Genomic DNA, 23,030 nt, shown 5'->3' on the forward strand with positions numbered 1-23,030 from the left:
GATGTTTGTGGATTATATCTATCTGTTTTCCAATTCCCCATATCCTGAGCAGCGTTGCAGGTAAGATGGAGGCTATTGAAGAATATCTGTAAAATTTAAATAAAACTGCTTTACATCATTTATTAATCCATTCATTTTAGTAACCCGTGCATCCAATGCAGGGTCACAGTGCAACTAGGATCTCATCAATCATTGGGCACAAGACCATCTTCGGCCTTTGTTGACCCTTTAGTTTCTTAATGTCTCATTTTTTTGTTTTTTTAATGTACCATGTGTTTGGTGGGTGCCCCCTTCCCCGACAAACAAACCAAAAGCCCCCCGACCCAGAGGGAAGGACCACCTGCCCATCACTGCAAAGGACCTCCCTCAGCCCTGTAAAAGATGAGGAAAACCCACAGTCCCTTGCAGTTCATTGAATGCACTTATGGTGTGGTGAGTTTTCCTGTGTTGTTTTGCTGTTTTTTTGTTAATTTATTTTTTGATTTTTGTTTTCTCTTGCTCTATTTTTTTTTTTTTTTTACTTTGCCTCTTGGATGTTGTATTGGGACTGTGATTGCCTGTTTTGATGGCATTGCCGTTTGGTAATCTTTTATTTGTAATAATACAACATTTGAACTTTTTTTATGAGTAGCTGGGGTTTGATGGTGAGATATGTCTTGGGACACTTATCTGTTAAGGAACCCCCTAGTTTGCAAGACATGGAGAGAACATGAAGTGCCCAAGCTACAGAGTCTAAGCACCTGGAGAAATTAACTTCTGGAACATTGTGTACCACATGTTAGAATTTAATTGCGTGAGGACTCCAAAAGGTACCTGCTGCACTCTTTCATCTCCCTCTACAATTGCAGACTCAACTGGGCACCTCTCTACACTGGTAGATAGATAGATAGATACTTTATTAATCCCAAGGGGAAATTCACATACTCCAGCAGTAGTATACTGATACAAAAAACAATATTAAATTAAAGAGTGATAACAATGCAGGTAAAAACAGACAATAACTTTGAATAATGTTAATGTTTACCCCCCCCCCCCCAGGTGGAACTGAAGAGTCGCATAGTGTGGGGGAGGAATGATCTCCTCAGTCTGTCAGTGGAGCAGGACAATGACAGCAGTCTGTCGCTGAAGCTGCTCCTCTGTCTGGAGATGATCCTGTTCAGTGGATGCAATGGATTCACCATGATTGACAGGAGTCTGCTGAGCGCCCGTCGCTCTGCCATGGATGTCAAACTGTCCAGCTCCGTGCCTACAATAGAGCCTGCCTTTCTCACCAGTTTGTCCAGGCGTGAGGTGTCCTTCTTTATGCTGCCTCCCCAGCACACCACCGCGTAGAAGAGGGCGCTCGCCACAACCGTCTGAGAGAACATCTGCAGCATCTTATTGCAGATGTTGAAGGACGCCAGCCATCTAAGGAAGTATAACCGGCTCTGTCCTTTCTTGCACAGAGCATCAGTATTGGCAGTCCATTCTAATTTATCATCCAGCTGCACTCCTAGGTATTTATAGGTCTGTACCCTCTGCTCACAGTCACCTCTGATGATCACAGGGTCCATGAGGGGCCTGGGCCTCCTAAAATCCACCACCAGCTCCTTGGTTTTGCTGGTGTTCAGGTGTAGGTGGTTTGAGTCGCACCATTTAACAAAGTCCTTGATGAGGTTCCTATACTCCTCCTCCTGCCCACTCCTGATGCAGCCCACGATAGCAGTGTCGTCAGCGAACTTTTGCACGTGGCAGGACTCCGAGTTGTATTGGAAGTCCGATGTATATAGGCTGAACAGGACCGGAGAAAGTACAGTCCCCTGCGTCGCTCCTGTGTTGCTGACCACAATGTCAATGGTAAGGCTTCTGCTGAACTTACAGTCTGTCCCCGTGGGCAATGCAAAGAATAAAAGCAAATATTTGGAAAGCTGGGTTGTCTCAGGGCACGACACACACACACACACCCACTGGACTTTTTACATGGCCTTCATCTCCCCTTTTTTGTCCAAACACAGGCCCAGAACTGTGTGATTTAACATTAAGTCCGATGTTTTTTTGCATTTTTATTTCAGTCTGGAGGGCCCACTGTTCTCACACAGCCAGACCCACATTTTCAAAATGATACATGAGAAACAAAAAAAAAAACAAGCTGCAAATGATTTACCTCAACAGTTCTGAGATTTACCATAATTGTAGTCACATGCAAGGTCTCCATCAGGCAAGCGTGTCACGACGGGTGGGGATAATAACAGGCCTTCAAAGTGAGAAGCTGAATCCAAGGCTCAGCAGCTCAGAGGCCCACACAGCTGCCTGGGAACGAGTTGTCGGGAGAACTTCATCCAGGAGTGTGAGGAGGGCAGAGCACAACCGAGGAGAAGCAGGAGAGCAACTTCCCTCTGACTTCACAAGCGGAGACAATTCTAAAGACGGGGCCCTCCATAATGTTTGTGACAATGACACATTGTTTCTTGATTTAGCCTGCCAAAACAATTCAGATGTGATTCAAGTGCCCATTGCAGACTTTCTTTTAAGGGAATTTGCACACACTTTTCCTAATTTGAGGGCCCCTTAACGTTTGGGACACAGCAATGGCAGGTCATATTTAGTTGTTTGTCGCGTAGCCCTCACATGCAATGACTGCTTGAAGTCTGCAATTCATAGACATCACCAGCTGCTGATGCTCTGCCAGACCTCTAATGCTGCCATCTTTAGCTCCTGCCTGTTTTGGGGGGGTTGGGGGGCTTGTCCCCTTAAGTTTTCTCTTCAGCATATGGAAGGCCTGCTCAGTCGAATTTGAATCGCGTGACTGGGTTGGCCTTTCAAGAATTTTCCATTTTTTAGCTTTGATAAACTCCTGTGTGGCCTCAGCAGGCTTTTTGGCTCCTTGTCTTGTTGTGGGACGGAGCATTCAGACCCCTGTACACTTTATTGTGTTGCAGGTTTAATTTTAAATGGATTAATTAGCAACTTTTGTCCAGCAATCTGCATTCAGTAAAGACAAAAATGAAAGCATTCTCAGAAAGGCCTACAAACATATTAAATATCCAAAAGTGAAGTTTGCATGTTCTCCTCATTCCTGGCTTGCCTGCCACATCCTTTCACAAGCTACGACTAACGGTGCATGCAAACCGATATTTGGTTATGACGCCCATGGACTCCAGCACTCTGTTCACTGTGTGGTCTTCTTACCTGTGGGGGGTCTCTATGAGAGGTTCCTTTGTTGGGAGAACTAAGCTTTGGGAAGCCCTGCATTAAGTATAATTCTGGGATTTGGGGGCACAATTCGGAGCCTGAGTGTTGGTCTGCACAAGCATTTATTTTACATTTACATGTATATGTCCGACACCTTTTATCCAAAGTGACTTACATCTGTTGAGATACGGGTGAAATGGGTGACGTTTCTTTTGGTTTTCCAATTGGAGCACAGGCAGGTCAGGTGACTTGCTCCTGGTCACACAGTGTCATTGGGGGAGATCTGAACTCACAACCTCAGGGTTTGAAATTAAAATCCTTAACCAGCCACCGAGCCACCCTGCCTGCAAGCAGGGTCTAAAATCGGCTTCAGATGCTGGTGGACTGCCTGCCAAAGTACACATAGGAGGGGCTTTACATTCATCCTCCATGTTTATAAAGATGTAGAATGTTTAAACACTGACTGACTGGGGCAGGGGTGTCCAACTCTGCTCCTGGTGGGCTGCAGTGACTGCAGGTTTTCATTCTAACCATCTTCTTAATCCGTGAGCTGTTTGTTGCTGCTGATTCACTTGTCTTTAATTTAGTTTCAACTGATGTGACTCGGACCCCCTTAGTTGTTTCTTTTGCCTTTAAGAGCAGCCAAACAATCATGAGACACAAAACAAGCCACCAAATGACCAGCTAACCTGAAAATAAAGAAAGGTGAAGGTCTCGGTCATGTTGGTCTGCTAAAGTCACCAAAACATCTTGACGGTGGTCTTAGATAAAAACAGAAAATCAACAGAGAGCAGCGACAAGTCCTGATATTCAATAACGGCTTTAGTGAACAGCAAGAATTGGCTTCTCATTAAGAACCTGGTTGGAGTGAAATTGGTTGGAGTTTGATGTTTCTGTTTAGCTGGTCATCTGTTGGCTCGTTTCACATCTCATTTCTGTTTGGCTGCCATTTAATGAAGAAAAGAATCAATTCAGAGGACAATGAAAATGAAAGGAAAAGGAGTTAATTAGCAGTGAAAACTGCTCGCTGATTAGGAAAAGGGTTAGAATGAAAACCTGCAGCCACTGCGGCCCTCCAGGACCAGAGTTGGACACCCCTGGACTAGGGGATTCCATATAATATAGCAGTCTCAAAACTTGCTTAATCCAATTTGGGACTGCAGGAAGCATTGGGCACAAGGCGGGAACCAACCCTATATAGGACAACAGTCCATGTTGGGGAGTAAGAAACTTTGATGCCTTAAACCCTGAACTGGAGGAGTGGGTTAGAAAAAGATATGATGAATACATAGAAAAAGAGTCCTGATGAGTTTTCTGATGAGTCATATGTACAACTTGCCATTAAAAAAACTTGAGAACTAATAATCCGTTTCAGGAGAAACAACATCCACCTACAAGAAACCCCTCATCAAAGACCAGCATGTGGGGATTGTTGAAAGTTGCAAATTCTTCGAGACAATCGTGGACTCAGAACAGGAAGCACAGAAACCATCTGCAAAAAGGGACAAAAGGGTGTTTGTCTAAGAAAGCTGGGACTTTTTAGTGTGCATTGCAACATGATGTCCGTTTTAAGAGACTGCCCTAACATAACGTTCTGCTGGCTTTGGTTGGAATCCTTAATGTTAACAAGAAAAATAAGATACATTACTGTTGTGAGATGGAGTCTGAAACATGGAAACATAGACGGGAGGCTTCCAGAAATCAGCCAAGAAGCAGGCCAGGTGCACTTCCAATAATGCCCACTAGAGGGGGGTAGAGTGCCAAACCCAACTTGAATAAGGACAAGAACAAGAAGCTGTCTCTCTGTTACATTAAGTCTTTGAGGGCTGAATATTTTTTACAAAAAACAGTTTCTGAAAAACAATGGTTTCACACAGAAAACAACATAAAATGTCTGTTGCTGCATGTTGTGGCTGCCAGTTTGCCAAGAATGTGCAGCAGGCTGTCTTCACGTGGCTGGGGCAGCAGTAGCAGTGAACATAGTCACAGTGCATTGCAATGTGGTTTCTACCTCATATCATTAAGTGGCAGTTCTACCTGGTGAACATTGTCAGTACTACGATTAGCTGGAGACCAATCAGCTGAAGCTGGAACCTCGCATTCGTTTTCGATCACTTGTATCAAAATAGGAGTCCGACAAGTCATAGTCCAGTTCAGAGAGAATAGGCAAAAGTTGTCTGCGGCATATTTTGCTTTGTGTATTTGGTATGATCTCTCGCTAGATGTCAGTCCCATTTTTGCCATTGTTTGCGCCTTGCTACTCACGCGAGTGCAGGAAATCTCGGTCAAACCAATTAATTCCTTCAGGCAACAAGTTTCCAACTAAAACATAACAGTTGGTTTTGTCACAGTTTACAGTTGATTACCATCGTCAGTTCCTCGTTTTGACAAAAGTCGACATCAGCCCTGAAAGAGTTAAAAGAGTTTTCCGTCATGTCCGCGTTATTCAGCCTTGACATTCCCCTCCACACCCAGTCGTTACTCCTACTGCACACATCCCCTCTCCATCCCACCCTGTGACACTCTCAGTGCTGCTAACTCGCCTTTATAACGGCAAAGCAGAAAAGCAAATGATCTATTCAAGAATGTCGAATTTTAGATCGTGATAGAAAAAGAGCGGCAAGAGCTGATAATGGACATCGAAAAAAAGAAATTGAATAAAAAAAAGATGCATATAATGAAAATCAAGAACAAAGAGAATCGTCCAATAAATGAAATGAGGAGAATATCCCAATTAATATGCAAACACAATGAAAAATCAACATTTTCAGAATTAAGTTAGAGGATACAGTAATTCTTAATATTGTTTTTGACAAGGCATTAATGTAATTTAATTTTTTATTTACTTTTTTTTACGTTTTACTTCTACTTTTTACTACATTTTATTATTCATTTGTATTTTACATAGACTGCGGTGGGTTGGCACCCTGCCCAGGATTGGTTCCTGCCTTGTGCCCTGTGTTGGCTGGGATTGGCTCCAGCAGACCCCCGTGACCCTGTGTTCGGATTCAGCGGGTTGGAAAATGGATGGATGAATGGATTTTACATAGACAGTTTTAGTAAAATACTCAGGTAACTGATTTTCTATCTGTAATAACTAAGGACCAAACAGTCTGCCTTCCGTGACCTGCATTTTCTTCTATATACCAACTCTTTAAATACGGTCGCTTTTTGTAATGGATGAGCACCCTCACACCCTTCAAGCGGCTCAGCTGCAAGATATTGGGCACCCAATGCCCGGCCTTGGGGGTTGGCGAGCGAAGAGAGCAGGGGGCAGAGCCCCCTAGTAATTAGAAATGCTCGGTATCAACAAGAAAGCTCCAGAGAGCACAAAAGTCAAAAAGGAGTTGCCTGAAACACAAGATAGTCTGGGCGAACAAAGACCCAAAACAGAATCCAAACCTGAATTTAAAAGGAACGGGGCAGGAGTCTCACTGAAAACACAGATGTATAAACTGTGAGGGAATTTTGCATAAAAGTGGGCGGAAACAATTAGACGGTTCATTGAGTGACACATTTCTAAACCAATCCAAAGCCCCGTGAAGGTGGTGCTTAAAGTAGAGCCGGGGATTTTGAACTGCAAAAATCAGAGTTGTTCTTTTTAACCTTTTTTTTTCTTCTTCATTTAGCCTTATACAATTTCTTGCGTTAGGAATTTGTTAGTTTTCACATATCCCTTGGGGGTCAGCCATCGTACAGCACCCCTAGAGCAATTGCAGGTTAAGGGCCTTGCTCAAGGGCCCTGCAGAGTAGGATCCATTTTGACAGTAGCCGTCTGACTGACAGCAAGCCTCAGTTTGTGATGGGCCGTCTACAGTGCCTCCTAAAAACACCCTCTTAGACGTATCCATGTGCAGAAAGGATGTTGCATGTTTAAAAATAATCATAACCTGATTAAAAAGGGAAAACCTTCCTGTAGAATCGGATTATACATTGAAAATGGATGAGTGGTAAAAAAAATGCGCATGAATGGTTAGAGGAACACGACAAAGACTTTAACTTCAAATTCCTCCAATCTCAATCTGATCGAAATGCCCGTGGGTTGTGCTGGAGGCCCCCTTCACAATTTAAAGGATCTTCTGCTAACGTCTTGGTGCCAGAATAGTTGTGGTGTCCATGCCTCGATGGGTCAGAGCTGTTTTGGGGGTACATTGGTTTTAATGTTGTGGCTGATCTCGGTATAACATTTGAGATACAGTTGGTGTCCAAGCAGGTGAAACGGGAGATTTAAACCTACAACGTCCGGGATTGTAGTCCAGGGGGGTATTTTCCGTATGTCGCTTAAATCATCCGAGATCAGATGCCCCATCTTGGATGAGTTAATGCCGGTGAAACTCATCTGGGATAAGTCGGTTTTTCAAACGCAGCCGTGTAGTAGATTAGTCGAGCTGCATCTAATCATCCGAGATGAATGCGCGCGCCCGCGCTGATTGAAAAGTCTAGAAAACATGATCAGCAAGTCTTTGATAGGCTGTAACAAAATGACGAAAGAACGGGAGCATTTTTTTTTTCACACAAGCAGAGCAGGACCTTTTATTCGAAGGACATGAAGATTTTCAAGATTTAATATGCACAAGGGGTAACACTGCAAAAGCAGCCCAAACCAGAAAAGACAGCTGGCAAAAAGTGGCCAACAAATTAAACGCGTGTGCATTGTACTTACTGAAAGCAGCGTTTCATTTCCTATGTGTCAGATTAATTATTATTTAATATGTCATAATTCCAGATCAAATGTGAGCACAAGGAGAACATGGGAACAGGTTAAAGTGAAGTACAAGAATATACTTCAAACTGGTAAATATTGGTATATAACTATTTAAAGAATTGTTGACATAAAGAATCATATATAATGTAAAGAACATTAATTTTAAAGCTAATAAGAAGGCAGACAAGCAAAAACAGGTGGAGGTCCACGCGGTCCGGCCTAACCCCTGCAGAAGAGTTGGCTCTCCAGCAAAATGCCCATCGCCCTGTTTCTGAGGGCATCAGGGGGAAGCTCCTCCTCAGAACCAGTGGCAGGATGCAGTGGTCACTTCATTTCAGGTAAAGGATGGTCATTGCATATATTTGTCCTCAATGTGTGCCATAGGTAGGTTCTATATAGCCCTCTTTTTTTGTTGGGTCAGTTGCAGGGAATGTCATATCCCTTGAACTTATGTCTGACCAACGAGATATTGGCAAAGGTCAAATATTTGATGAAGACACTGTGTCTGATTATTCATCAGGAGGAGAGGTACATTTTCCAAATAATGTTTGATCAAACTCCACTCTGATCAGTCCCACGTGCTGCAGTCACATTTGGAAATCCTGGTAATGAGACTGTTAGGCTGATTGTGAGATTCTTCATGGAGCTGTGGGTGTTTTTACCTGTGTATTACCTACCTGCAATGGCATGAAACGCCTCTTTTATTGTCTGCACACGCAGGTGTCCAGGAAACACAATGAAAACCTGAAGGAAATGTTTCAGAGCCAAACAGACTTTACGAATTGCCTGGCAAACTGCACTCTTCGATAGATGTTCCGCATCGCCTACAGTATATAAAAAAGTGCCGCTTGCAAGAAACCTCAAAGCAATGCCTACTGTCTGTGTGGTTGTGAGAGCCCGACTTCGCCGAGTTTGACTTCGAATATACGGAGCTAATAAATCTTTGAGGTACAATATTCCCCCTCGGCTAAAGCGGTATCTTTCGTACAGAATTTCCTCCGGGGGCAATAAAGGATCTTGCCGATCGCGCAAAACCCTCTTTATATGAAATTCTCTTCGTATAATTTGCGCACCAATATCAATCGGTCGCTCATTCATGAACGGCGAAGCCCTGACTGGATGACTTCCACACCGTCACTGATCACGTGTGTAAACTAATCCTTGTTTACGCAGAACAAACCAGCTCCGAGCAGGTTTTTGGATTTGGATGTGTTGCTATGACAACGCTTCCAGCAAGAGTTTCAAAAAACCGACAGATCCAGGATCAGGCCAAATCGTTAACAATTACATCCGGCTAAGCGAGTAATCCACGTACGAAAAATACCCCCCAGATCTTAACCACCACGCCGCAAATCTTTTCAGCGCACTACAAAAAACTTACACCTTATTTATAGGGTGTTAACCTGTACCGGTATTTTATAACTGTGTCTCAACGCTTTTCTTTAGTTTCAAACGTTGATAGCGGCACTTTACTGTAATTACGGTAAACCTTGGAGGCGGGACAAAGACGCATAATTGGATCGCTGGCCAATAGGAAACAAGCGTGCGCCCGCGCAGGAGCCGGAAGTGTCTCGGAGTGTTCATTGTAAGGTACGGAGCTGTTCGCGCACACGTCTGTCGGGCAGGTTGATTAAGAAGAGGTGGGTGAGTAGTTAACTAGTAAAAATTTATGATTTGTAAAATGCCGTCAGGATGTTTTGGACGAAAAATGCACTTAGGACTGGCAGAGGAAGGAGAAGGAGTTGAAAGGCGTTTTCAGCTGCTTGTTCTTCAAACGGCGAGTTACCGCCGAGGTTGGGAGGCGACAAGCCCCACTAGCGGACGCGTTCTACTCCCGGTAATTGTCGCTCTTTTTAATACGTTTGGCATTTTCGTCCCACAGCTATGCCCCCTTTGTCTCCACTACTTGGGCTGGACGACCACCCTCCTATGCTGAAGCGCCTCTCTAGTGCTGACCCCGTGCTTGTAGTTCGCGTGTTCTGTTTGTGAGTCGGGTCTGCGCAGTCACCCGGTAGGCAGCGTTTCGATTTCTTGGATGTTTTAAAGCATACATGTGTGCCCCCCCATTTATAATAGATATATAGAGATAGAGATACCTGAGCTCATGTCTTGTAGACAGGAAGCGTGTGAGAGCCCCCTTCACGTTATGTCTATAACTCTAGAAATGTAATATTAGCAGGTAAATTTGTTGGTTTTTATTCCGCAAAGTGTAATGTGAGGTGGGCAGAGCGGTAGAGCCGTTCGTTAAGTTCGTGTCTGGGACAAGGTGCCATGTGTCTTAGCAGCAAATACTTGTCATTACCCTGTAGACTAAAGTGATAGAGCATCGTATAGAGTAAAAGACTGGAGACGTCACAGGGGGTGGAGGACAGCGAATGGTAAAGCCGGGCAGCATCCTGGCGTGTGGCGGTGTGTTCCCCTTCCCTCTCCAGTCTGAGAAGAGGGCCCAAGAGAGATCTTTTTAGGTCATGTTGGTCGCGTGTCCCTTCTGTCCACTTAAGACTTTCGCAACTTGCTTTTCCCACTTCTCATTCATGACACGTTTTGTTCCTTTTTTTCTTGGCTTCCTGATTAAGAAATGGGTTACATGGTAGTAGAAGCCCACACAGCAACCCTTCTCCACTTGAAGAGGTCACCTGGATATCGCTCATGGTCTTTATTAGTTGGTGAGTAGTAAAAACTATTACTTGTGGTTCCAAAAAAAAAAAGTTTGCAGAAAAGATACACACTCACTGAGAAAATTGTTAGGTACACCTGCATATGTGGGCAATTATTCAATCAGCCAATCACATGGCAGCAGCTCAATGCATAAAATCCTGCAGATGCTGGTCAGGAGCTTCAGCTAATGTTCACATCAAACACCAGAATTGGGAAAGAATGAGATCTCAGTGATTTCAATTGTGGCGTGATTGTTGGTACCAGACAAGCTGGTTTGAGTATTTCTGTAAATGCTGCGCTCCTGGTATTTGATCTTCTGGAATGATAGAAAAAATCCAGTCAGCTGCCATTCTGTGGACAGAAAGACCTTGTCGAGGAGAGGGGTCAGGGGAGAATGGCCAGACTGGTTCAGACTGACAGACTGGCTACAGTAACTCAGATAAGTACTGGAGGGAGCAGAAAGGCATCTCAGAATGCATGACAAGTCAAACTTTGAGGTGGATGGGCTACAACGGCAGAAGGTTCGACTTGTGTCAGCCAAGAACAGAAAGCTGAGGTGTCAGTGGGCACAGGCTCACCAAAAACTGGATAGCTGAAGACTAGAGACATGTAGCCTGGTCTGATGAATCTCAATTTCTGATGAGAGACACAGAGGGTAGGGCCAGAAATTGGCACCAACACCATGAATCCCTATGTGAACAGTCCAGGCTGTGGGAATGTTTTCTTGGCACACTTGGGGCCCATTAATACGAGTCCATCATTGCTTGAATGCCATGGCCTGCTTGAGTACTGTTGCTGACCATATGGCTACTTTTAGCAGATCACAAAGCAAAAGTCAACTCCACTCATCTTCACGAACATGACAGTGAGTTCAGTGTTCTTTAGTGGCCTTCCCAGTCACCGGGTCTGAATCCACTAGAACACCTTTGGGAGATTGGCAACGTGAATGTGCAGCTGACAGATGTGCAGACATTACATGACACAAGCATGTCGACATGGACCAGAATCTCAAAGGAATGTTTCTAATAATGTCTTGTGGAATCCATGCCATGAACAAACTTGAGGCTGTGTTGAGAGCAAAAAGAGACTCGACTCATTTGCTCAGTGCGTCTCCTTTATCACGGTGATAATCGTGTCTTCTGTGGACTTCTTTCACTTGCTCCCGGGTGACTTAAGTAGGCTTTTTAATCCTTAAACAAATACGCATAATGCCATCTCTGTTTTGTTAGACACATACTGCACTACTCAAATGTGAAAAGTTTATTGGAATTCTTACGATTACCCAGTTTGGTGGCACATTTTTGCTTTTTTGTATATGAAGTGTAGGGAAAGTATTGGAATTGTTGAAATATTCAATTTTGAGATTTTGATGAATCTCGACGTTTTAGACCTCATTGAGTCTGAAAATACCATTTTTGGAATTCTGTCTATGTGTACACATTATATCTTGAGTACGTTTTCACTTACGTCAACCAAATTTTGCATACAAGTATTGGGTACAAAACGTAGATTTCTATCAACTTTTGGGCCATTTCTGCTAACCAGAAGTGGTACTTGACCTTTTATTCATACAGCTGCAGAGTCCAATTTATAAAAGTTTTACTTTTATAATAATTAAGTATATTACTAATTTGATTATGATTAGTTGTTGATGATTGTTTAATGTACATAATATACAAATCTAATTCTTGTATTGCGGTTTACTCCTCAAATATCCATCCCCATATATGAGTATACAAGAAAGTCTAGCGGAGAGCACGCCCGATTTTTGAATGCTGGCCTTGTATAACATGACTTGATCCCCTGTGGATTTTCCTCCCGTGTTACACAGACATGCGGGTTTCAGCTGCAAAAAAAAAAAAAAGGTTTTTGAACTCGTGGGGAGTTTCGTGGATTTCTGTGTTCATTGCATTTTGCAACCAAGACCCAATTATAGACACTGTTTGCTTAAATTACAAACACACAAACAACTGGCCTTCATGTTGTCAATAATAACTTAATGTTGGAGCATTCACTATAAAGGATGCTTATTTCTTCTGTTTCTTATGTTGGAAGCCCATTATTTTGAATCAGTTCTGCTGCAGGGAGTTTAAATGTTCACCTCACGCCATTTTATTTATATCATTGTCACGTATCTGTTTTTTCGTTTTAGGAATTTCGTCAGTTGGCCTTGCTGCTGCATATTACAGCTCTGGTAAGTTGTATATTTGTTTTTTTTTTTTTCCCCTCACAGTGGACATTACCTTTTCAGGAATTGTCTTTTACTTTATTGTTATGCTTGATTACTGTAAGCAGTGTGTAAAGTTTCAGCACAGAAAGACACTTCACTTTCACAAAAAGTGAAAAAGAGCTTGTCTGTCAGTGATGTTCATTCTGAGTCAGGGGTGTCCAACTCTGGGCCTGGAGGGCCACAGTCACTGCAGGTTTTCATTTTAACCCTTTTCCTAATCGGTGACCAGTTTTCACTGCTAATTAACTTCTTTTCCCTTCACTTTAATAGCCCTGTTTTTAAGGATTCAGGCCTCTGAATTGATTCTTTTCTTCATTAAATGGCAGCCAAACAGAAGTGAGATGTGAAATGAGTCGACAGACGACCAGCTAAGCTGGGGATTGAAACTCCAATCACTTTCTTAATGAGAAGCTGATTCTTGCTGTTAATTAAACCCGTTATTTAATTCCGTGGCTTGTTGCTGCTCTCATTCTGCCACAGCAGACATTTCCCAAACTGTTGATTTTCTGTTTTTTTATAAGAAAAAAGTCAGTGTTTTGGTGAGCCGAGGGATCAACCTTACTGAGACCTCCACCCTTCTTTATTTCCACGTATTGTGTGATGGACACAGGTGAGCTGGTCATGTGGCGGCTTGTTTTGTGTCTCATTTTTGTTTGGCTGCAAATTAAGGAAAAAGAAACAACTAAGGGGTCTTAGTGAAGTTAAGTAAAACTAAAGCAACAGAAGTTAATTAGCAGCAAAAACTGGTCATTAATGAAGAAGGTGGTTAGAATGAAAACCTGCAGCCGCTGCGGCCCTCCAGGACTGGAGCTCGACACCCCAGTTCTGAGTGCTGCTTGTGTATTAATTATGAGGTAAAGCACCTCATTCTGAGAAACTGAAACCCTCTTTCCTAATTTATATTTTTCAATGATGTGTGATGTTTGTGAACAGACAGTTGGATGTGGAAGCTCTTCTACGTAACTGGCTGTCTCTTTGTGGCCATACAGAATGTGGAAGAATGGGAGGTAAGTAAATTTTTTTTTTTAATTGCTGTTTTGGAAAAGATTTGCTTTTATGCATATACATTTCTTGACAAATACATATTGCCGTCATAATAAATAAGCAGATTGTTAAAGTGGTTCAAAAACATTATCAGTTCCAACTTTAATAGTGTGCTAAACTCAAAATGACCTAACTGTGTATTACGTGAATTCAGTGACATCCACACAGCCAGTAAACTCTCGTATTTCAGAAATCAGTTAACCATTTGGTATCTTATAAGACAGCAGGTGATAAATGGCTAAGCCACTGGACCCGTTTCTTGATGAGCTCGCTTTTCACATTATCATGAATGTGTCAAGTAGGCCTCACTCACCAGATGACCCAAAATTGGATTTGGTAGGTTAGAGGAGGTCAGATGAGGTGGCTCGGGCATCTGATCAGGATGCCTCCTGGACGCCTCCCTGGTGAGGTGTTCCGGGCACGTCTAACCGGGAGGAGGCCCCGGGGAAGACCCAGGACACGCTGGAGGGACTATGTCTCTCGACTGGCCTGGGAACACCTTGGGATTCTCCTGGAATAGAGCTAGAAGAAGTGGCTGGGGAGAGGGAAGTCTGGGCATCTCTGCTCAAGCTGCTGCCCCTGCGACCCGACCTCGGATAAGCAGAAGACAATGGATGGAGGTTAGAGGAGGTTTATGGATGTGGTGAGTGAAGACCTGTAGATGGTGGGTGTGACAGAGCAATATGGAGAGGGCAGGAAGAGATGGAGCAAATTGATCTAATGTGGCGAACCCTAAAGGGGGCAGCCGAAAGAAGAAGAGGAGGAAGAGGAGGTGACATTACATGAAGTGCTCTGTCCCTTTAAAGTCTACTCTGGTAGCAGTGAAGTACCGTTCCTACTGTTCACTTAAATCCAATAAGTGGCACCTGACTGCGTTTGTTTTGTTGTTGTGCCACCGTCTGAAAGGTCACGTGCCAGATGAACTGCTTGAAACTGCACTGTGTGACAGATTGAGGCACTGTCGACCCCTTGAACCCTCAGACCACACGTCAGACACCAGGTAAAAGTCCAAATATTATAGTTATTCAGACAAAACGTGCACAAAGCACCTTCTTTTCCACAATACTCAAATAATACAATAAACAAATCACAATAATCAATAATCCTCCTCACTCCCAGACGTGTTGCCACCCTTCCACTCAGCTCGTTTGTCTGGGATTTCCCATAGTCCTTTATAGTCCATGACCTGGAAGTGTTTCGCCCTCTCTGTCCACGTGACTCTGAACACTTCCGGGTCAGATAAAAAAAATCCTTTTTCTTCACCCCGGAAGCACGTCATTCCTCTTGTCCATGTGACTCAAACGTACTTCCGGGACGTAGGGCAAATAATCGCTGTTCTTCCCTGCAGCGCCATCTAGTGGCCCCCTGTAGTATCCAGCAGGGCTGTAAAGGAAAACTCCATTGTCCATAATTCCCTGCTGGCATTTGGGTCACCTCCATGCTGCAGGGAGGGCTCCACCTGGTGGCCTGGGGGTATTGGCGGGGATAAACGGCCGGCCATATCTCACAACTGTTATGAACCATAACGGCTCATGCTGACCATCACCAGTTTATACGATTTTGTGGAAACATTCTTTTGTTTCAGCTTGTAAGCAAGTTTGACAGGGGGGGTTCTGTAAAGTTTGATTTAAATTATGTATAAAAATGTTTAATATGTTCAAACTGATATGTTGTATTGATTTGTAATAAATTCAGTGTCATGAAATCCTTAAAATCAGTGAAGTACAGTATAACAACATTAAAAGGTGGTCTAGTGGCGCAGTAGTTAGCGCTGCTAACTCAGAGCTCCAGAGTCCTTTGTTTTGATTCCTGGCCCTGCTTAACCTGACTGTGTGACGTTTACCAAGTTATTTGTGGGTCCCCACCCCACTACTCCAGTTTTCCTGCCACCGTACAAAGATGTGTGGCTAACTGGCCAAGTCAGCAGGTGTTGAATTGGAAATTATGAGAAATTTTGTGGACACACTTGGAGCACAATAGCTCTGGCGCTTGGCTCTGTTGTTGCCCACTGCTTCTTTGTTGGGTTGTCCTCGCCATCCACATGTTTGCTTCTTAAGCACAAACATTTCAAAAACCCTACAGGTAAGTTATTCATTTTTATAAGTAGCCTTTTATTTATTTACTACAATCTATTTATTTACAGTGAATTATTTGTTTGAAAATTAAAAGCACCAAGTTTATTTACATAAGAAAATATTCCTTCTGCATATTGTATAAGCTGTTGAAAGTGGTGCAATTTGTATATTAAAAAAAAAAAAATCCCACTGTTTTTAAGTAAAGACACATTTTAAATTGACAGCAACAGAGCCTTCACTTCTAGGGGAACAGCAAAGTAACTCTTGAGTGTTTTGTATTTTTTTTTTGTTCTTTTTAAAGTTATTTAAATGAGATAAATGACAAGGAGGCACTAAAGTACAGAGGAAACCTGCAGTGAGCACAAGAAGTAAATCCATAGGCAGGCTAGGATTATGTTTTAGCATTGTAGATGTTAATAAGTTGGTCAGTTATAAGGCCAAGGGTCCGGCCACATTAGTGGGGTCAGCACAAGCAGGGGAAGGAAGTACAGGAGAGGAAGACGGGTGCTACAATAAGGACCTTGTACTTTATGCACCCCCCCCCCCTTTAGCAGCCTCTGTCTCTTCATTCAGATGTACACATGGCACTCCCGTTCACAGAAAGCACCTCGGCCACCGCCTATGAATTGTGGGTGTCCTGTGTTTCCTGACATGGATGCCTAGTAGTAAGTGCGATCTTACAGCACTGGGAAAACCAATGAAACCGTGTGGACCGTTGGGCACATTTGAGGTCCATTTGGAGGATGTCTCGGCACATCTTTTATAGTTGTTGAATGTGTATATTAATTATAGATTGCAGGTCTTCAAGAAAACAAAAATGGATGTGGCAAGCACTTGGCTTTCCCTACATAAAGCTGTGAAATTTGAAATTTTGTCCTCAACGGGATACTTTTCCCAGTATATGTGCCTGTATAGCAAAATGTCCTGGAGCTCAAAATCAATACGTTTGTAGTATTTTTATAATGCTAACTAGACATTAAGCCCGTTACAATAACGGGTGCTAGAACAGTAGTCCATAAACATTAGTAGGAACAGTCTATATTAAATGGCAAGGGACCTTTTACCTCATTAAATTTTTTCCGTAAAATGCCTATAATTGTCTCCGACGGTAATACTGGCTTTGCTGTCCGTAATATGCGTTTAATTTTCTGTCACAACAGTGGGCAATCAGCAGATTCTTCCCAGCAACTGATGTAATGTGCGCCAAAATAAATCCACTTTTAAAAGTCATCGTATTGTAATATCATGAAAATTCGTATATTTAGGAAAACCCCTTCAACGACTGACACTTTACCGGGCCAAGCTTCTTAATCGCAAATCTGACATCCTCAGAGTGAACACTTGCACAACAATGGGGAAGCTGGTCTCCGCGTCTCAGTACCTGATTGGATTTTTCGTGTTTTATGTTTTACCTCATTTACCGAAATCCGATTGGATCGGCCGCGCGATATTTTATAGGTCCCGTCCTCACTGTCTTGTGTGACGCCTCAGGCGGCCTTTGAAGCATTGCACCACGCGTGCGCACTTCACCAGAAGACACACACACGGACACTGGACGCACACAGGGGTTTTATTAAAGAGGATAGCTTTGCTAAATGTCTTTGGAATGGAGCGTCTCATTTTTTGTTATTTTCACATCTTGATGTGCACACGTACTGTACACACAGAGACAGCCATCACTCCAGAAGTACTTAAATTGTGTTAACGGATGTGGTATATCTAGTAAAAGTGACTATTGACATCCTTAAACACCCCCAGTCCGACTTTCAGAACCACTGCTGCAGAATTGGGCACAAAGCAGCAGTGAACCTCTGACAGGATACCAGTCCATGGCTTGCACGGAGACGGATGATTTAGAATTGCCAGTTTACTAAATTTGCACGCGTTTGGTGATGTATAAAGAAAACTGGAGTATCCTGGGGGAAAAAAAACCTCACGGACGTGTGGAAAAACGGTCCGCTCATCACCTCTAGTAAAAGCAGGTGTGTTGTTCACACATGGGGCACTGGATCCATAATGCAGCACTGCTGACCACTCTGCAGCCATGCTGTCCAAGAAAATAAAGGAGTGACCTTAAACCTCACAATACTAAAGCAAACATTCAGCTAAACTGAAAGAGTTAATTGGGTTTATTTCTAGAATGTATAAGAGTTGATATGGAAAAGGTGAGTGCGGATATTTGTTGCTTTCAGTGGCACACAGTTGAAATGAATAATGTCACAGAAGTGTGGACTGATGTTGAGTGTTTACATGTTGCAGGTACTAAATTCTTCTATTCTTTATCTTTCTAGGAGGCGATATTTAACAAGACTGCAGGCAGTGTTATTCTTAAATCTTTTAATCTTTATACAAAGATTCTGACACTTTGGAGAAAAGGCCATGAACAAGGTACCAGCACTTGAATTGAACTCGCAGAGCATAACCCATGGGGAGTTTTGCCCGTTAGCCTGGCACAGTACTAGGGGGTTCTCTCTTTTCATGGGTTCAGCAGCCATGATTTTGCACTACAGCAGTGTGTGTGTTGTTTCTACATGTTGGCCTAGTCCCTTCCACATCCCGAAGGCACACAGATTAGATGGGCTAGCGACTCTGCACTGGCCTGCTGGTGTGTTTGAGCGTGTCTGGTGATAGACTGACGCCATGCCTGGGAGGGAGGGGGAGGGGGGGTTTCTGCTGGGATTGGCACCAACTCTTTGTTACCTTGACTTGGATAAGTCGGTAAGAAAATGTATAGATAACGAGAAATAGCAACGCATATTTTTGAAGAAATTATCAAGACTGTGCTATGTTTTTGCTGTCTAGATACTTTTTATTTTTTTAATTAAAGCTGAGATTGTGATGTACAGTACATGTGATTAGGTCAGTGGCTTTAGATGACCGGCTTAGAAATCTGTGGGATGAGAAGCTTTTTACGGACATTGGTAAAAACACAACACTTACCGTATATACTCGCGTATAAGTCGGGTCTTGAAACCTGAAAAATCTATTGTAAAAATTAGACTCCAACTTATACACCCGTTCAAAAACGCGACACTTCATTTTATTTATTTACATTTTCTTGCCTCCTCCAATCTCTCATCAGTTCCTCAGACACATCGAATTTTGTTGTAGCAGCGCAGTTACCAATTTCTTTCACCATTTCAACGACTTTTAATTTAAAACCAACTCCATCGTAGATAACTGATGCTCTTACGATAAAGGTGAAAGAGGGTGTGACATACATAAAACAGTGCAAATGTCGCTTCAGAATAGTTTTGGTATTACCGTGTGGTCACGTGGGCACAATACATGGAAAAAAAAAGGCAGGTGCTCCGTGGTTACTCTCTCAGGTGGGTGTTAGCATAGCATAATCTCTTGGATCAATAGCGCGAGTTTTCCTCATTCGACTTATACGACTGACATTATAAAATGCCGGAAATTATACGGTAAAATCAAGCCCCGACTTATCCGCGGGAGAACTTAAACGCGATTATATATGGTAAATTAAAGAATGTTTTCATGTTGGTACAGGTGAAATATTGCTTCTTAAACTAAAAATTGGGAGTGCTCTCCTCTAGACTTGGGGATGAATATTTGAGGAGTAAACCGCAAGACGATGATTATATTTGTATGTTATGTACATACAATAAATTAAATTAATCAATTAATCAAATTAATAATATATCGAACAATTATTATAAACGTAAAGTTGAATAAATCAGACTCTGCAGCTGCATGAATAAAAGGTAACACTTTCACTACACCTTGTATACGAGAATGTAAACAATATAAAATGTGCAAGTTTAAAAAAACCAAATCTGTACGATATAATGGGTTGTTTTGCTCTCTGCTACCTGACCGTTCTGTTTGCTCCGTTTGCAGTGGTAGCCCAGCTGAAGCACTTGCGAGCCGTCAGTGTTGAGGAGGAGAAAGTCCGCTACCTGGGAAAGGGCTATTTGGTGGTTCTACGCTTTGCCACAGGGTTCTCTCACCCACTTACTCAAAGTGCCACATTGAGTGGGAGAAGGTAAGATTTTGTGGTTCAGTATTAATTATCGTTGTTAATGAATTTATGTTTAGCATAAGTCCTTTGTTCACCTAGGGCTATGCTATCTGAAGTAAGCATGGTGGACCGTTATCCCCTTTTTATGTTCACCAGATGAAGATGTCTGTGCAGGGTCACAGCCCTGGTACTGAGAGTTTGGGGTCTATCAGTAACTAAATATATCCAAATACAGTAACTAATGCATTGTCAAAGATGCCCAGACCTTTAACTGTCTCGATCCCCGTGCCTCAATCCATTAAAATGGCTATACTTCCAAATCATAAATATTTTTCTGTGATCCCTGGTAAAAATCTCTACATTTCAAAGACTGTTATAAATGTTTCAGGCAGCTCTTTAATAAGGACACGGGTTTGGACCGTTCTGACTATGCAGATGTGAATTCCCGGCCTGAATATAGTCGGTTTAGAGTTTACATGTTCTCCTCACGTCCATGTGGGTTTTCCTCCAGATGTTCTTAATCTTCCTTTATATAATAGATAAGCTGGCCCTGTGTGACAGAGTGTAGGTGTGCATGTGTGCCCAGTGATGGACTGGCACTCAGTCCAGGGTTGCTTTCTGCCTTTTTACCCAGTATTGGTGGGATAGGCCCTGGTCTCCACAACGTTAAATGGGACCAAACAGGTTAGAGAATCTTGTGTATGAATGTCTGCTATTCTCGCTCCTAGTGGCAGATAATGAATCCAACTTTTATACAGTAAAAAATCCTGTGTGTGTTTGTAAATACATAACCTGTGAAAAGAAAGTAGACAGTAAATTCTCCTCTTAAAATGTACTGCATAGCCAAACCACTGTAATCACTTAAGGATAACCCTCCCCCCCCCTTTAATTAAAAAAGGCAGAGGTTATTAAAGGGAAAGAGCCATGTATCTAGAGAAGGGTGAAAAATCCTGTGGCTCTGCTGGACTCTTGTTGTATTTTATTTCCCCTTCTGTGTAAGGCTTATCGATATCCACAATTTCCCATCTTCCACTCTTCCCTGCCAATGACTTGCTGCCTAAATCACTTGACGTCTTTCTGGTGTTATGCTTTTAAACACCACCAGGGCTAAAGTGAATGTACAAAAAAGTTTTTTTTAGGGTCATTAAATGTCACTACCATCCATTTCTACCCTCACTGTGCTTTGCCAAGCCTGGCAGTCTTAACACCATTTCCGGGTTGCTTGCTTTCTTCCTCTGGGTGCCAGGTGGCATGGCCATGCTGAACTCACAACAGTTCTTTGGTAATGCTGAACTGTCACTGGCTCCACCCCCTACCTTCTGCCATTTTGGTGCCTCCCCCCCCCCCCCCCCCTTTAAAACTGTACCACCAGACTTGCTTTTGCCCCATTTGACATGCATTCTAACATCTGCAGGCCATTTCCAAGCTCTTCGCTGCAGGTAAGCGGCCTCGTAATGGTTACCCCTTTTCCTTTGACTCTTTCAGTGATGCAGAAGCGGTCGCCGAGTTGTTAAAGCGCTTTCTTGATCTCGATGAAAAAGTCGGATGTGAAGATGATGAAGTCAGCAGCACTGATAGTGACGAAGTCAGTTTTGAAGAGCACTAATTATCTGCACAAACACATTCCGGCCTCCATTCCCAAAACTGATTTGTTTCACAGACTGCACCTACTGCTGGAGTAACAATGTCTGCAAGAGAAGAAGACCTTCCAGATATCTTATTTTTTTATAATGACCTTGCTACACTTCAAGTCCTTCAGAGATTTAGTTTTTTTTATTTTTGTATTTATCTTCTGCAGCTAGTGCCTTGCTGCCTGAGCTTACTGGATAAAGTAGAAGATCGTGCTGTTTTTTTTTTGGTACTGTATAATTTTAGTTTTTTACCGTAATCACTAGCTTTTAAGGGAAAAAAACGGAATTTTACTGAAGGCTTTTGTTCACATAGCTGCTAGATTGTTTTTTAATACAAGATTAAATATATTGCGTCCATATAGATCTAAGTAAATGCTATAGATGTTTTTTAAAAAAAAAAAAAGGGGGGGGGGGGCTTCTACATGTGAAGGAATTTTAATCTGCTGAAGTATTTGGCAGCCTGAAGCCACTGGGGCTTAGCTGCAGAAAATATGAGCTCGCTTTTATGGCCGTCGTGAGTAGAATTGTAAATGTGCTGCTCTACTGGCCACGCTGGCCTGCTGAATCCAAATTGCTTTGTCATACCGGATTGTGGCATCTCGTGGTGGGATTCACTAACGCTCTCAGACGCATGGAGAAGATCAAAGTAGGAAAAGACCGTCTGGCACTGCGACGTTTGGATTATAGGTAGTATTACGTCAGGGCTTGGCCTTATTTTTAAGGTTGCTCTATTCATTGTATTATAAACTGATTTCTATGCAAATGTACAACTCTACAACGTGCGCTAATCACTGCTTTCTTTCAGAATACTTGAAGTAAAAGGAAAAAAAAAAAGAAAGTGACCAGTTGTGCTGTGTGGTCCCCGTGGTTTGTTCGTTGCAGTTCATTGTTTCCTTTTTTTCTTATCTTCTAATGTTGGGATGTTTAAAGGCCATGTCACAGTACACAACTTTGGCAGCAGTTTTCAGTGGCCGAGTTCATTGAAATAATTTGAGTGAGTTGTAGGAAGTCCTGGCATGCTGCTGTGTCCGTCCGTCATACCAGTCCAACTAGTCTGTGACTTGCCCCAACAGAATCAAACCAATTTTTGCCCTAAATTGTAGGGATGTGCTCTGTGTGCATGAAGGCTGACAACCAACGAGCCCCCACCCAGAAGTACCATGCAGATTGTAACGCTACAGTTCAAGTCCTTCTGAGTTTTAGTTATCTGTTTATCTTCTGCAGCTAAAGTCTTTCTGCCCGAGCTGACCAGATAAAGGTAAGTGGTTGGTGGGTACCTCACAATTAGAAGAGATGTTTGTCTGTCAACTGGGTTGTGTTTTATGTACCACTATAGAATGGAACAAAAGGGCAGAGGTTGCTTGCTGCACATGCTGTACCAGTAAACCCTTCACGTAACCACCAGGTCCATCGGGCAGCATGTTATTGGCTATCAGAAAAAGGGACAAACGCGGGATATTTGTGAAATATGAAACTGTACTGGAAAGTCATCACGCGGACGCATCATTTGACATCCCCAGCGTTTGCGAGTTGT

At 42.8% G+C, this 23,030-nt stretch overlaps 1 protein-coding gene across 2 annotated transcripts; it reads left to right on the forward strand.

Moving 5' to 3' along the window:
• The first annotated feature begins 9,412 nt into the window (after window positions 1–9,412).
• On the forward strand, window positions 9,413–21,714 carry LOC114665300 (cytochrome b-245 chaperone 1 homolog). 2 transcript variants are annotated; one of them, XM_028819781.2, is made up of 7 exons: window positions 9,413–9,520; window positions 10,453–10,542; window positions 12,687–12,728; window positions 13,698–13,771; window positions 18,175–18,271; window positions 19,745–19,889; window positions 21,351–21,714. In XM_028819781.2, exons 2-7 carry the CDS (start codon window positions 10,455–10,457, stop codon window positions 21,469–21,471), a joined length of 567 nt encoding a protein of 188 aa, XP_028675614.1. In that variant the 5' UTR covers window positions 9,413–9,520; window positions 10,453–10,454; the 3' UTR covers window positions 21,472–21,714. The 2 variants fall into 2 exon arrangements, with proteins under 2 accessions (XP_028675614.1, XP_028675615.1); XM_028819782.2 differs by having other exon boundaries at window positions 9,415–9,516.
• Window positions 21,715–23,030: the final 1,316 nt, after the last annotated feature.

Source organism: Erpetoichthys calabaricus, chromosome 14, assembly GCF_900747795.2.
Source record: "Erpetoichthys calabaricus chromosome 14, fErpCal1.3, whole genome shotgun sequence".
In the NCBI taxonomy this organism is placed as follows: domain Eukaryota; kingdom Metazoa; phylum Chordata; class Cladistia; order Polypteriformes; family Polypteridae; genus Erpetoichthys; species Erpetoichthys calabaricus.